The sequence below is a fragment of the Neopelma chrysocephalum genome, unplaced genomic scaffold (assembly GCF_003984885.1).
Source record: "Neopelma chrysocephalum unplaced genomic scaffold, ASM398488v2 Primary Assembly neopelma1_166, whole genome shotgun sequence".
Lineage (NCBI taxonomy): Eukaryota > Metazoa > Chordata > Aves > Passeriformes > Pipridae > Neopelma > Neopelma chrysocephalum.
Genome location: NW_020897828.1, coordinates 192,997 through 209,042, shown reverse-complemented (window position 1 = coordinate 209,042; position 16,046 = coordinate 192,997). Strand labels below are relative to the sequence as shown.

The 16,046-nt window shown below is 40.8% G+C and overlaps 1 protein-coding gene across 3 annotated transcripts; it reads right to left on the bottom strand.

Moving 5' to 3' along the window:
• Positions 1–9: 9 nt before the first annotated feature.
• On the bottom strand, positions 10–12,347 carry LCA5L (LCA5L, lebercilin like). 3 transcript variants are annotated; one of them, XM_027701785.1, is made up of 8 exons: positions 12,000–12,347; positions 9,143–9,434; positions 8,924–9,031; positions 7,768–7,905; positions 5,884–5,977; positions 3,519–3,622; positions 3,106–3,235; positions 10–1,565 (listed from the first exon to the last, which is right to left on the bottom strand). In XM_027701785.1, the coding sequence occupies exons 1-8, from the start codon at positions 12,209–12,211 to the stop codon at positions 997–999; spliced, it is 1,647 nt and encodes a 548-aa protein (XP_027557586.1). In that variant the 5' UTR covers positions 12,212–12,347; the 3' UTR covers positions 10–996. The 3 variants fall into 3 exon arrangements, with proteins under 3 accessions (XP_027557586.1, XP_027557584.1, XP_027557585.1); XM_027701783.1 differs by having other exon boundaries at positions 8,924–9,434; XM_027701784.1 differs by having other exon boundaries at positions 8,924–9,432; positions 12,031–12,346.
• Between the last annotated feature and the right edge of the window lie 3,699 nt (positions 12,348–16,046).

Here is a 16,046-nt window from a genome sequence, read left to right as displayed (position 1 = left end):
GAAATACTCTTGGAGTCAACAGGACTAATTTATTTTTACAAACATTTGAACTTTGAAAGTAGGTTCAGCTCTGAATATCTTTATCATCCTTGAAAACTTTTGCAGTGTAGTTTTAGAAGGTTTTCAAACTGCTGCTGCCTTTTAAAACTAACAGAATACACCCAATTTTTCCTAACTTCACATTGTTTTAGCAAGTGTTTTGTGAATTACTATGAGGAACAAACCATAATCCTCCTCCCCTGGCTTACATAACCTTAAACACAGGATTTTTAAAGGCTTTTTGGGAGCTGGCCATGCCTGACTTCTCCTAAACAATAGTTTACTCTTGCACATTCATCTTTGGATGTCAGCTGGGGAAGTTACCAGGCAAACTGCTTTGATAAGTTGGAACAGTGGGAAAGAACGAGGCTTTAGAGGTTTCTAATGCTCGTGAAAACAATGGGATAGCAAATTATTTTCGTTACATGCGAGTTCTGGAAGCTGTTTGGGGGGGGGAAGAAAATAAAGAAGTATTTTCTTTGATTGCATTGTTGGGGCTAACCCAAGATGAACCTTACGAAAGCGGGTTTGTCGTGTCGTGCTGAGCTCCCAAATTCCAGCTGCTTGAGGATGCAAAAACCTGGAAGTTACCAAACAAGGACTAACTTGGACATCTCATAGCAGGTAAAAATGTTAAGGGACTCTCAGTGTGATGCATTTACAACACACAGACCAAGAACAGGAGAACGTTCTGTGACAGTATTTTAGGTGTCGTGTCGGAAAACTTGTGGAAAGAAACTGCCAGTGCTTGTAAGATTTAATACACATTTAATGAAGGTAAAACATTTGGTTTTAACAGTTTTAACAGTTTTACATTTTAGAAGTTGGAATTTTCCAAAGGTAAGTTGCTGTCCTGGTCTAACTGTCAGAAATGCTTTGTGTGTCCTCGGCGGTTTGTTCACGTCGGGCGCTTCCCGTGACCAACTCGCCGTGGAGGTTTGGAATTTGGCCTTTGCCTCATCCTGCATCCTTGCACCTCGTTCCTCTCATGTTGGAACTCGAAGGGTTGTCTCTCTGAGCGGCTCCTGCTCCAAAGAGTTCTTTCATAAGCTGTTTTTTCCTCTCGGCAAACGCCACGTGAGCAGGTCCTTCCGCTCCGGCGGCTCCGTCCTCCTGCCTGGGCTTGGTGTCTTTACCAAAGGATGGCTCGTAGAGCCCAAAGGAATTTTTCCCTCTGGATTCAGCTGTTGCAGTGCAGCCCTGCCCTGCCTGCCCCTGGCTCCCTGCTTTGGGGTTTCTGCCTGACGTGTGAAGCCCCTGATGCAAATTCTCAATGGCTTCTGAGAATGTGTATTTTTTTTTCGGCCTGACGGGTGTTTTGTTTGGAATTGCACCTTCCTTCCCTTCCTTCCCACTGTTAATTTGCTGTTCTTCTAGCTCTTCTCCCTTTTCAAATTCTTCCACTGCATCTCCCTCTTGATTGTTGTCTTTTACACCATCACTTTGAGGACCCTGTCCAGTTTTCATGAGGTTTTTCAACTCCTGTTTGAGCAATTCTGTCTTTTTTTCCTTTTCTTTCATAAATCCTGAAAAAGTGTGTTCTTCCATCAGTAGCCTGCCCTCCCTTAAGTACTCTAAAATTAAATATTTTGGGGTTTAGGAATATAAAAGAGCCAGGAAACGTTAGAGAGCAAGTTTCACATCCTTATTTCAGTGCTTCAGTTGTTACTGATGGTATTTCAGTCTTGGGGGTTATGACAATGCTCTTTATAATAAGTACAACAGGATGGGGCAAGATTTAAACAAGATCCTTGTGCCTTTGAATGCAGGTTAATGTCTTTATTTTTACTTTTTTCACAATGTTTAATTTTATTAAGTGAATTTAGCTGCAGTAATTCCTAAATATAGGGCAAGAAATGTCATGTACAATGCAACAGAGAAACTATGTGAGAGCTGAACTCTAATTGTCATTTTCTTGCTGTTGAGTGGAATTTAGATATATGTAGGATTTTCTTTCCCTTAATTCATAACAGAATTGCTTGTGGAGCAGAATATACAGCAACTCTCACCTGTAAGTGAGGTGACTCCACTTTTTAGTAGGAAAAGGAAAACAGTGAATATATTTATCTTGTAACAGGTCCTGTGCTTTGGAGAGACTCACGGGATACCTCCAGAATGAGGCAGAGTCTTAAAGGAGAAATATGAACCTTCAGGAACTAAAAAAGCTGAGTAAGGCTTCAGTAGGAAAGTCTGATACCAGCAGTGAGAAAAACTCAGATTTTTCAGGTTTTCAGGCAGAGATTCACTGGGAGCATCAGGAGACCTGTGTTTCCTGCCAGTTTTAAAAGGGAATTTCAAAGGCAAATGGCTTTGGTTACCTGGTGGGGTCTGGAAAGGCTGGAGGCTGAAAAGCACAGGAATTAACACAGCCCAGATTTCAGGCTCTATGAAGTGACCTCAACCTGTTGCACCTCTGTAAACGTGTGGCCTTTAGGTGTCCTGCCCTTTGGGAAGTGTTTCCCATGCTGGCATTCAGATCTTGGCTCTTCCTACGAGCCTTGCCTTAATGGAAATCACATGGATATTTCTAGAAAGAAAAACTTGGATAGAGGAACAAATGCACTGGCTTCTTCTTTCCTCTGCTCTGTAGAATTACTTCAAAATAAAGGTGTTTGTAATGAGTCCCTTGCAAATAACTTTTACATGAGTTTGCATAAAATCTATTTACAGTCATCACTGTAACGAGGAGAAACTCCCAGGCCTTGAAGTCCTTTTCCTTTCCCAGCCAGAGGAATACACATTCCCATCAATACACATTTCTATCAGCTGGCATGAAGATTCCCAACAAGAATTTGAGATCAGTGTTTGATTAGTGTGGAATTAACAGCTCTTAGTTATACTTTTACAGATAAAGCACTGAATTTTTACCAACCTGAGCAGGAAGTGCTTTTGGAAGAGCAGCAGGATGGAGATGTTGGATGCTGCAGAGCTGCTCTGCTCTGTGTGACACCACCTTAATACATCCTTTGGAACTCGTTCCTGTCAGTCAGGTGCCAGCTAAATTACCAATACCACTGGTAATTTGAAAAGATCAAGAGAGTTTGTGAGCCAAATTATAGAACATACCTCTGTGTGCTCTGTTAGAAGTTTTTGGCACCGGTGTTTTCTTGGTTGATTGATTTTCTGTTCTCTGAGCATCTGAGTTCACTTCATTTGCTGCAGCTTCTTCATCCTTGTCTTCTGAAGACTTTTTCTCCTGTAATTGGCAATTAGAGGTAAAAATAACAAGGGAATGCTTGTTTAGTGACTTTTAAAAGTGCACTTATTAAAAGATTAGTAATTTCCATTGCTGGTACGTTCTTATTTTGCATCACAACATATTTTTCTGCACTATAATTACATTGGTGCAAAATCCACCTCCTGGGAAGTTGAGATGATGGATCAGGCTATTCAGGCATGTTACTGAAACTTAGGGAATAACATACAGCTTGGCTGAGAGTTTGAATACGGGATTAGGTTTGGATCCAGATCTTTCCTACCTTTATGAGCTGGATTGGGCTTTTTTCTGTGTCCTGGTGCTGTGACAGCAGCAGTGCTCTGAAACTCTCTTTATCTACTTGTACTGCTCTGTTTACACTCAGACCTGGTGAAAAGGACAGTCATGGGCAGTACAGCAGTTTCTGGAATTGTATTGTTGATATAAACAAAAGATATCTCTGATGACTAATAATACTGGTATGTGGCCTAGGATTTAAACCTGTTTTTTTAATGTATGTCTTAATGTCCTTTAATAAATTCTTTGTTTTGCTTGATCTATAAATGCTGAAATTGGAGCACAAAGAGTTACCTGGACTTCTGAGCCTTCTCATCTGTACATCAGTACATCATATATATATAATTTATATATATTATACATAAACATATATTAAAAATATACAAAGTTCTGTTCAGATAGAACATGCAAAGCCAGATGAATGTGTTTATTCCCTAGAGCCCATATGGGCTTAATTTTTAACAACATAAATTTAAGAGGTCTGGTATGAGCCCTCAGCTTTCAGATTCCTAAATCTGGGCCTTTATGGAACCCAGCTCTTCAGAGCAAATGCTTAACACTGTTTGAGATATCGATGGTTTTTGGAAGAGATTCCAAGGGAGAGATTGAATGAGATGCTTAAAGAAATAGCTGGATGGAGTTGGGATGGAGAATACTGATTTTTTATTCTACTGTTAGGATAGTTTGGACAGGAGCTGAGACAGTTGCTAACACAGCAATAAAAATGGGATTTTACCCACGTCCACATTCACCCTTATTCCCAGTTTTGACCTCAGAAACCAAAGCAACGCTCTCCATAAAAACGGTGCCCTCCCAATGCTTGCACTGGGCGGTGAAAAGGTCGCAGGTAACCAGTTTGAGGATCGCTCTGATGGAGGGAATTGCCCTTCCCAGTTCCTCCAGCCCTTTTTCCATCAGGAATGAGCGGCGCGTTCCCCAGATCCGGGACTAGAGGGCGCTGCACCCCCAGGTGAGCTGGTGGCACCTGCGCGCTTTGCCCTCGGGAAGAGCTCATGGAATTGATGGATTCATCCCATAAATCCATTTTATTTGCGCGCACAAGGAAGCCTCCCCTCAGCGATTTATCAGGAGTGTTCAAAAACACAGCCCCAGATTTCGTTCTCAGTTTCCTGCTGGCTGAAAACTTTTGGGAACATCAACTAGAAAAAACGACCTGGAGAGGCAGCTCTTTACAGGTCTGTTAAAGGAGAATTCAGCAGTGAAAAGGAAAAAAAAGTATTGTTAGGAATTCCAGCCCTAGGTTTCCAAATTAACTGGCGGAGAATGAAACCTTTATTGGCCAAAAATTCCAAAAGATCAGACAGCTCTGCTTGGAACCTTTTAATTACATGTCTTTCTCCAAATGAGCTCCCTTGTCCTGCTTAAAAAAAAATTAACTAAAATAACAAACGGTGGTTTAAGCACCAGAATTTAATAGGAATATTGTGTGAGGCCATGTGGGAGTAAAATTTTTTTAAAAAACATTAGTTATGTGGGAAACTGGAATTCAGAGCTTCATAAAAAACCACGTCTATCTTGGGATGAGAAGCAGGAATATGTTTTTTCTTAATTTTACACCTTGAATTCCCAATCTTTTCCCTGTAGTTCACTTGCAGTTTAAGGCAGAGCAATGGATTTGCAAAGGTGAGGAAGAGGAAAGAAATAAGCAACTGAACATGATAAAAGTTTGTGTTGGCACCATAATTTGAGGAATTCTGTGGGAATGTGCAGTGTTTCCAGCAGACAGGTTTGCTGCCATGTAAATTTTAAGTGTTCTTTGGTATGAAAAAAGTTCCAATTTCTCCTTCAGTTTAGGAGCAGGAATTTTAGGGAGGTGCCTCACCCAGGGAAGTCCATGTTTAGATCATTAAATGCCTAATTAAGGCAGAATGCACTGGGGTGTCTCAAACAGCACTGGATGTCTGGAATCAGGGAGTGGAATCCCACTCAAGGCAGCTGCTCCTGGAATGTTTGATGGACACAATTCCATAAAGTAGATGTTTCTCCCCAATATCTATCTGAGCATCCACATGAAAATACTGTTCAATAAAGAGTTCCTTCTTCCTTGATATAACTTAATTTCTATTGTTCTTTTCTATCATTCTGCTATTTTATCCTAAATAACATCAATTCTATGCATGGAATTAATCTCTTTGGAATTAAAACCCAAAGGATCACTGAGGGGACACATTGTTTTCTCTCAGATAAGACCATCAGGCTGGCTTTAAACTTCCCTTTTTAGCCCATATAAAAGTACTACACTGGCATTATTTTGGAATATACCCCCCAGTCATAAAACAATATAAGTAGCACATAACTTAAACAGAAAAGAAAAATGAATATACACTTACTTTGCTCCTGAGGTACTAAATCAATCCTGTCCTTCAGGGTTTTGGGCATCCTGTTTGCATAGATATTTTTTATATAAAGCTGCCTGTCCTTTTCCTAGGAAGAAACAAAAACTCTTAAACTTCTAATATACATTAAGAATTACTTTTTGCCAGCTTAGTTTTCCCATGTTGGTAGAAAAACATTGGTGATTTTGCTTTGTTCCAGGCCATGTGGTGACTGTGTCATTTACAGAAACAGGAATCTGCCATTTTTTTTCCAAGTTAAAATTCTCCCTTTTTCAGGCTAAGAACACCTACATGATGTTTTTCATAACACAACATTCAGAATATGAAGGCTTCCCTCATTTGTTGTTCTATTTTTTTTCAGAGTAAGTAACTTTTTGCCTTTATTTCCTCTTTTTTTTTTTTATTTAATTATTATTAAATTGATTTATTCAGTGTCCTTGTCCTTGTGTGCTCAGTTGTTTTACAACCTCTTGCTTTGGTGGTGACATAAACTCCAGAGCACACTTTTAATATTTATTTAGCAAGATTTTTCTTTCCTTGCTGAAATCTTACTTGAGCACAGGAGAGTGATTTCAGCACCACTCTCACCACATCAGATTTTAGTGTGAAAAAACAGGAGCTTCATTTACTTTGACAAATTACAGGTTATCCTGAAAGTGTGTCTGAATAGCTGGAATGGCCTGGAATAAGCCAGGAGCTCAAAACTATGAATGTGGAAGAATAAACTCTGTTCTGGCACAGAAATAAGGTTAATTAGAATGTCTGGGCTTCTTTGTAATAAAATAATAGAAGGTTTTGTGGATCTCAATGTACCATTAGAGAACTGGACACACAGAGAAAACCATGTGGAAAAGAGATGAAATAGAAATATTTCAGAGAAATTTTAAGGTGAAAATTGGATTTTATAATAATTTGCATTTTGGGACAGTTTCATATTGGTGTTCCTGGGATTATGATTATTCCATTATTCCCATCTCCCAGATCTTCACCCACAGGAGGAGATCAGACTCTGGCAAGGAAACACCAGGAGGAAATTTCTGCCCCTGATACACAGGAAAGAGGCATAAAAAATATCCCTGTGCAAAAATGCAAATCTCCATGAATCCTCAGGAACTGCCTGTTCTGCCCTTCACAATGTCTGGGAAAACTTCCCTTAACAACATCTTTCACTGACATTTAATTCCATTTAGAAAGAGAAACTCCCCAGTGGGATCAACTCTACGTAGAAACAAATAATTAATTAATTAAATGTGTTTTAACTGTATTCCAAACACAATTGTTAAAAAGCCACATGAAAATTAAGGTTTTCTGGAATATGCACCATTTTTCTTGACTAAAACTCATCTGGGATCTCATTCCTGGCAGTTTTGGTTTTATTTCTGTCTGGTTTTCCTGTATGTTTGGCTCACAAGCACTACAGAAAGTGTTGAACTGGATGTATTTTGTCCCAAAAACATTTGTCCAAAAACCAAGCTGGAATTTAAACAAACTATTGAAACATTTCCATGAGTCTTCTTGTCAAATTTTAATTTTGCAGATTGTGATGTTTGGCTCATTTTGATTTGATTTTTCTCTAAGGGAGCTCATTTAAAATTAACAGGTGAATAAATTGACCCAGATCTGGCAAAATAGTAACACATTGGTGTGGATTTTTATTCAATTAATCTCTGTTTCAATTACTTATTGAATTGATTTGAACCTTTGACAAATAGACCCCACAATAATTTCATCATTTGATATTTTGACTTTTTTGACCTTAGATCCAAGCAGGAAACAAAAACCCCAGTAAAAATTAACATAAAAAACCAAAAGGAATAAGTAGAATTAAAAACTTGAATTTTCTTGTAGGAACAGGAAGCTGTGTACAATCTTGAATACCTTAATTTTTTGGCGCAGGGAGTTAATTTCCATTTTCAAATTCTGTGTGATTATTCCAGCTTCCAGAGCCTTTTTGCTCTCACTTGCCAGCTGACGATTAAAGGTGTTGTTGTTCAGCTTCAGCTGCATTTCCAGATCCTTAAAAAATGATATATTTTACCATATGAACATACTCAGTGTGATTGTTGAAAAATTTCAGTTCTTACTAGATTTAAAAAAAAAGTGTGCTAATATGAGGAAAACTAAACTGATTATATTATGTATAGTAGTAGTAATTATACAATAATTATTATATCACAATAATTGTATTTTATTGTAAACACGACATGAAATTGTGATGAAGGATCTGAAAAATTACTTTCAAAATAATAAAAAAAATTATTTAAAACTTAATTTCACTGAGTAAAATAAAAGGTTTTGGCATCAATCATAAAAATAAGGCTGTACATTACCTTTCTGGTGGATTAAGAAATACAAATATCTTTGAGAAATGTTAAGACATTTCTGCTCACAGAGAGCTATTAACTGTGGCAGAATAAGGAGGTTTGGTGCAAATGACAATTAAGATATTTATTGCATATTTTATTGAGTGTTTTATCATCAGAACCCAGTGCCATGCACTGGAATTATAGTTCTAAACCTGTAGGGTGGACACCCAACCCTATGTGCTTTTTATAGCTGCTCACTAGGGCTTCTGTAAATTGAAAATTTTCAAAAGAGGGGTTGAATTTGGCTGTTTATATTTTCATTTTCTCCAAGATTTCTTGGCTCTTTATTTATTTAATTTTATGCCTAACAGACCCCATAGAAATTAGAAATTAATTCCTGAGGGATAATGGAAATATCTCTCTTCCAGTTTTGTATTAAAAACTGTTCCTGTCTTTGTGTCCAAGGGTCAAATAAAGATGCACAAGATGTTAAAAGGAGATTAATGACCTCCTCTGAAACTTCCTTACACTTGAGACAACACTGGATTAAAAAAATTATTCCATTTTACAGGATTGTATCAGAATCATTAATGTGACAAGAAGCAGCCAAAACCTTTCTACTATTCCTGTCCCAAAACCTCTCCTACTCAATGCTTCTGGTGGGTCCCTTCCCATCGGGACATTCCATGATCCAATGTCCCAAAAATACAATAGTAAGCAGATATTACCTGTATTTGCTCATCCTTTGCTTCCAGTTTTTCAGTGAGGACCGACAGCCTGTGATGAAGTTCCTCTCTGCCTGCGAGACCTTTGTCTTCTGACAGCACAAGCAAGGCCTGCAGAGCATCTTTAACTTTCAGCAGCTCCGCTTCGACTTTCCTGAGCTCCTTGGATGTGTTTCTCTCAGATTCCTGAGACATCCTCAGGAGATTCCTTAAATTCCTCACCTCCTCATAATGTCTGGCTGAAAGATCCTCGAAGTAACTCTCTGAGCTTTTGTACCTCCCCATTGCTTTGGATTGTCTCCACTGGAGCTGCCTCAGGGCGTGGTTTTCTAAGCTGGAGGCTTCTATTTTTCTCTGCAAATCAAAGATTTCGTTCTTCAGCTCTTTGATTTTGTGGAGCCTGGCTGATGAGATTCTCTGAGCAGCTGCATTTCTGTCCTGGGAGGTCACGTTGCTCTGCAGGGTCAAACAGGAGCAATGGTGTGTCTTTGGAGCTGGGAATGTTCTTCCTCCTGCGTTGAGAGAAGAGTGACATTGAAATATGGGAATTATTGGAGACATCTGAATCATTGGGTGGCTTGTCTGCTCACAGAAATTCTGCTCATCCAACTCCACAACTCTGGTGGATTTGATAAAATTCCCAAAGACTCCACTGTTCAATGAGCAACCTGGTCTAGTGGAAGGTTCCCTGCTCGTGGCAGGGGGTTGGAATGAGATCATTTTTAAGGTCCCTTTCAACCCAAAAAGAGATTCAACCCCATTCAGTGATTCTATGATTCAAGTATTTCACAGGTAAATCCATTAAATATTTTATATCCCTGTGTACTTCTGTGGCTGCACTGGGCCACAGCCAACAGGAATAACTTAGTGAAGCATATTTGTGTTAAAACATTGCTCCAGAATCAATGGAAATAAATTTTCTCCCTGTAAATCACGCAGTTCACTAATTTAGGCACAATCTGGGGCCTGGTGGACCAAATTCAGCCCATCCAGAAAGGTCCCCAAGAGGAAGAAGCTACACCTTGAATGGATGTATGATAGAAAAAAAACCCCAAACAATTCTGTGTTTCTATGATTTAAGTATTTCACAGGTAAATCCATTAACTATTTTATATCCCTCTGTACTTCTGTGGCTGCACTGGGCCACAGCCAACAGGAATAACTTAGTGAAGCATATTTGTGTTGAAACATTGCTCCAGAATCAATGGAAATAAATTTTCTCCCTGTAAATCACACAGTTCACTAATTTAGGCACAATCTGGGGCCTGGTGGACCAAATTCAGCCCATCCAGAAAGGTCCCCAAGAGGAAGGAGCTACACCTTGAATGGATGTATGATAGAAAAGAAAACCCCCAAAAATTCTGTGTTTCTATGATTCAAGTTTTTCACAGGTAAATCCATTAAATATTTTATATCTCTGTGTGTTTCTGTGGCTGCACTGGACAATAATTGACAGATAATCAGAGTAACCTCCAGGTCTTCAAGGCCTCAAAACCCACCATGATCCCAGCAGCCCACGCTGAAAAGCCCTGCAGCTGGCATTTCTAAGCAGCTTTCCAGAACTTTCAAGCCAGCTTTGAATTAAACTATATTTTTTTAAACATTTTCACGGGCTCATTAGCATAGAACAGGTGCACTTGTGTGCATGGTTTCTAAACAGAAATTGAAAAATATATATTTATGGGCTCCATCCTCAGTGTGTTGTGGCCATTTGCCTTCCCTTATGGCCAAGGTTCTGAGGGAATTACTCTCATTTTCCTTTCCTGAAGCAGAATTAGAATTTGGAATTAGTCAAGGCTGTAAATCTGAATGTGTTCCCCTTTTTCAAGCATATATTCGATTTTACCACAGCTCTCAAGGCAGCATTTTTCTGAAAGTTTATTATGATTTATACAGCACCTAATATTTTATGGCAAGGTCCAACCTTAAAAAAACAACACCAAAAGACAGATCTTTTCAAGAATTTGTGTTGAAACCAATGTTTTCTGTAACACAATTCCACTGCAGGAAGGCTACCAGAGGACCCCAAATGTTGTCATACAAATATTTGCAAAATTACATTATGTTCCTATTTTATTTTGCTAGAATGGAAGGAGAGGATGGAAAAGGGAAAATACCTTCCTGTAAAAGCTGTCAAAAGTACTATAAAATCTTTATATTTCATTTCAAGTAGTCATGAACAACTAAAAATAACCACTGTATCCAAATTATATATATATATTATAATAACCACTTTATCCAAATTTATACATATATAAAATAAATTACCCAATACAGGTGGAGGCCAATAATGATTCTTTTGCTAACTGGATTTAAAAAATGTCATTATTCTTTCTGGTCTGCTTGTTTCATGCCATTCTGACTTCTAACAGCAGCATTTAACAGATAATCACAGAGATAATCAGTGGTTTCTCTCTCTTTTGTTTGATTTTGCATCTTGGAGCTTTGGCAGATTGAGATGAACTTTTGAAGCTTAGCAGGAAAAGGGCTGTTGGGTTTACCCTCATTTTTTGATGTGGTGTGGTAGGATTTGGGAAAGGTCGGGTCTAGATGTGAAAACATGCAGACATGGAGTGATTCTTCACTGTAATATTTACCTAAATTCCATGTACATTTACATATTAGTTCTATATGGTCACTCTGTTGAGGCATAAACTTAATTTTACATGACTAAGCGACCAAAACATGGGGGTTTTCTGGTAAAAATTGACACCTTTGTGCATTATTTTTAATCATTTTCCTGATAAAAGGCTTTTTCAGGCTCATCACGAGATGCAAGGTCAGAAACCAAAATGTGGGAGAGCCATTTTCAAGCCCTCAAATTAAAGCTGAGGAATCAGGATTTCAGAGGTGCCCCCACACCCCAGGTGATTATCCTGCCTCTTGGATCACTGAGTATTTTGGAATAACACAGCAGGGAATCTCTATCTCTTTTCCAACAGTGTTTGAAACATGAGTTATTAATTTCTTCACTGAAAAAACTGTTTCCTCTGTTTTCCTAATTATTGAAGATATCACCAAAGAAAGAGAACAACTGTATTTCTCAAAAAGGGTGTCATAATAGCAGGAAAAAACCACCTTTTTATCACCTTGGGGGAAGAGACACTGACCTTTTTTCTTATTTCCCATCCTCTTTTTGCCATTTTTCTGTGTTTTCTTCTCTTCAGTTCCTGCTGCCGCTAAAGGTTGGCTGCCCCTGACTGTTCCAGAGTCAATCACTGGCAAAGCCCTTGGGAATGTCGGTGGGAAAATATTCCCTTGGATCTTCTCTGCTGGGTGGCTAAAAATCATGACTCTGCTCCAGCTGCTGCTTCTGGTACTTCTGTGCCTTGGGGGATCTTCAGTTTTCCTGCTTTTTGTGCCACGTTCCAACTCCTGTCACGGAAATACGGAGGGAAAAATCACCGGAGTTCGCTCTGTGTTATGGGAGAACATGGAAATCCCTGTCAGGAATCAGAACATTATTGAGTGGTTTTGAGCTATTGAGTTGTTTACAGGTAACATAAACACCAAAAAGTGTTCAAATATATTAAATGATCCTAAGAAAAACTCTTAAAAAAACCCCGCCCAGGTACTTCTCTTTAATCCATGAAAATAATTGTGTGGTCTGTAATTTGTTTCCAAAATGAACTGCAATATGAAATATGCTGGTTTTATCTCAGAATTTACTATGAGAGCAGCCTGTATTTTTTTTAAAGATTTGCAAGGCATTTCCATTTAAATGGAAATAGATACCATAGTTTGCTTCCTGTCATGGATGCATTTTCTCCAGGATTTAATTTAAAGGAGTGTAATTGTATTTATTCTCAACACCTACAAAGTGATTTACAGTATTTAAAGAAAGAAATTGTTCCACTCTCCAGAAACTGAGCGTTTCTACCTGTGCTTTTATAGTCTTTTTAACTTTCCATTCATGTCACAAAAATATCATTTAGTAATATTTTTGAAGAATTAGGTAGTAAATCAGATCACAACATTAACTTAGGCATTAAAATAGAACAAAAACCACCTTAGCTGCCATATTAATATTATAGGTAAAGGATATAGAAGCACCTAAAGCTGCACAACAGAGTATCTGAGACTGAAATAAAGCTTTTCTTAAACTTCTGGGATATTGTTTATTTTATCTATTTTTGTAAAAACAAACAAAAAAGCTTGTAAATAAAACCTCACAATGTAATCAAAGCCATGGTTGTGATAAAAATTATTTCCTGGGGTATTGTTCAATCCATTTAATTTTCTTACTATCACATGAAGACTACTCAGATCACAGTTTTATAGATGAAGAATTTTATTCTGTAATTGAATAAGTTGTATATTTGGGGGTCTCTGAAGTGGGCATGGCAACTACATAAAAGAAATCTGAGGGGTATTAAAATGATATTTTAGTTCAGATGAATTTTAAAAAGCAGCCCTCACTAAAAAAATATGTGAGAAGATACTTTTGGAACATTCTAACTCCTTTGCTGGCATTTTTGCTTTGTGGTGGCATTTCATTTTAAATTATTAGATTAAATTTCTTACAGGAGGGAGGGGAATCACGTAACACCCCAAGAAAATTAAAAAGTTTAATTCAGGATTTCACAAAGCATTTTGGGTTGAATCAAAACAGTTTCACTGCTCTTAATTCCTTTACAAGAACAAGTTTTCCTCGTGGAATACTAAGGAATGACAGGGTCCTGCTAAATGTGAGGCAGTGCAATAATCCCTAAGAGATGAGAAATCATATTTTGAGCATTAGGCAAAGCCCAGCTTGGCACATAGATTTGTATTTGTGTTTAAATTTGATTTGGCTCTGCCAACAATTTCTAGGCAATTTGTCTTCAAATCAAATTAGCTGAAATTGAACTTAAAACTCCTGCTTTAATTTGTTTTGATGAGAAGTGTGGGCTGAACCTCATCATCCAGCTTTGAGAATAGGTGTTGAAAAGTAAATAAAATTGAAAAGGAGAAGACAGAAAAACAAATGGTGAAGGACATGAAACAGAGAAATGAAATGAAAGATATTGCAGTGGAAGAAAAAAGGCAGGAGCTGAAGGGGGGGGCTGGAAGGGACAAACACCAGGAGAATTTATGTTGACAAGATGCAGGAACAAAAATAATTCAGGCCAAATCCATCTGACAGGGATGAAAATGCCATTTCAAGCATCCGTAAACAGCAAAACTGTCACAGGAAAGAATTAATTGTTGTCTGTGTGCAAAAAAAGAGTAAGTAAAGGAGGGGGAAGCCCAGGCAGGAGAGCACGGTGTGAATTCCAGCCCCATGGAGCAGTAGCCGAGCCCTGAGCCCTGGGGGAGCTGAGCCAGGTGCCAGCTGAGCCTGCTCCCTAAGGAAAGGTGTATCCAGGACCTCCTGACCTGTCACTGGCTCCTCCAAGGGGCTCCTCCAGCCCAGCAGCCCCCGGAACACAGGGATCCCCAGGGGCTGGTGGAGTCTGACCACCTCAGGAACCTCGGAGCCCTGACAGACACCCCAATGTCCCGGCAGTTCCCTCAGTGTCCCACCTGGAGAACCAATTCCACACCCAGTCCCATGTCCTGACAGTTCTCTCAGTGTCCCACTTGGACAGGCAATCCCACACCCAACCCCATGTCCTGGAAGCCCCTTGAGTGTCCCACCTAGAGAGACAATTCCACACTGAGCCCCACATCCTGACAGCCCTCCCCAATGTCCTGGAAGCCTCTTCAGCTTCCCACCTGGAGAGCCAATCCCACACCCAGCCACATGTCCTGGCAGTCCCCTCAGTGTCCCGCCTGGAGAACCAATCCTACACCCAGCCCCATGCCCTGACAGCCCCCTCAGTGTCCTGGTAGCCCCCTCAGTGTCCTGTCAACCCCCTCAGTGCCCCACCTGGAAAGCGAATTCCACACTCAGCCCCATGTCCTGGCAGTTCCCTCAGTCCCACCTGGAAAGACAATTCCACACCCAACCCCATGTCCTGGCAGTCCCCTCAGTGTCCCACATGGAGAACCAATCCTACACTCAGCCCCATGCCCTGACAGCCCCCTCAATGTCCTGGCAGTTCCCTCAGTGTCCCACCTGGAAAGCCAATTCCACACCCAGCCCCATGTCCTGGCAGCTCCCTCAGTGTCCCACCTGGACAGGCAATCCCACACCCATTCCCATGCCTTGACAGCCCCCCCCCAATGTCCTGGAAGCCTCTTGAGTGTCCCACCTGGAGAGACAATTCCACACCCAGCCACATGTCCTGGCAGTCCCCTCAGTGTCCCACCTGGAGAACCAATCCCACACCCAGCCCCATGCCCTGACAGCCCCCTCACTGTCCTGGCAGTTCCCTCAGTGTTCCACCCGGACAGGCAATCCTACACCCACTCCCAAGCCCTGACAGCCCCCCCCAATGTCCTGGAAGCCTCTTGAGTGTCCCACCTGGAGAGACAATTCCACACCGAGCCCCACATCCTGGCAGCCCTCCCCAATGTCCTGGAAGCCCCCTCAGTGTCCCACCTGGAGAACCAATCCCACACCCAGTTCCATGCCCTGGCAGTCCCCTCAGTTTCCCTCACGGAGACCCAATCCCACACCCAGCCCCATGTCCTACCACCCATCTTGCCACCCCTTTGCTACGCTCTCCCTGTCCCCCTGTCCCCCCCAGGCAGGGGATCCCACCTTGTCCTCTGCCCTCTCAATAAATCTCCTCCATCCCTCCCCACTGTGTGCTGTCCCCTCACGGCCTCCCGAGCGTCTCCCCCGCCGCCATTACCGGCCTCCATCGCCGTTGCCGTGGGAAATGGCGGCAGCGCCCCAGGACCAGGTTTTCACCCCTTTCCTCCCTCTTCCCTCACCCCGCACCCAGCAGAGGTGCCTGTGCATGTATTTCCACCCTCATATTTCCATACCCCACTGGGATATTAATGGAAATTTGGCAACGTGGGGTCCCGCTGTGCCGCAGCCACGGAGGCGCCTCACATGTGGAGTCACAGCGTGTGGACCTCAGAGCTCAGTGGCCACACCCAACAGGCCCCAAACTCGCGTTTAAATAAATATGTCAAAAAAGGGGAAAAGCCCTTCAGAACGAAGTGATATTTTCCTTGGGATGAGAGTTGTGTCCTGAAGCCCTCAGCTGCCATTTCCTGTAGCTCCAGGAATGGCTTCTCCACGTAGAGG

Coding starts and splice junctions, on each gene's coding strand:
- LCA5L (XM_027701783.1), bottom strand. CDS start 12,211: ATGATTTTTAGCCACCCAGCAGAGAAGATCCAAGGGAATATTTTCCCA. Junction 7,906..8,923: donor CAAAGGATGAGCAAATACAG/GTAATATCTGCT, acceptor TCATTTTTTAAG/GATCTGGAAATGCAGCTGAA. Junction 3,236..3,518: donor GCCCAATCCAGCTCATAAAG/GTAGGAAAGATC, acceptor TGCCAATTACAG/GAGAAAAAGTCTTCAGAAGA.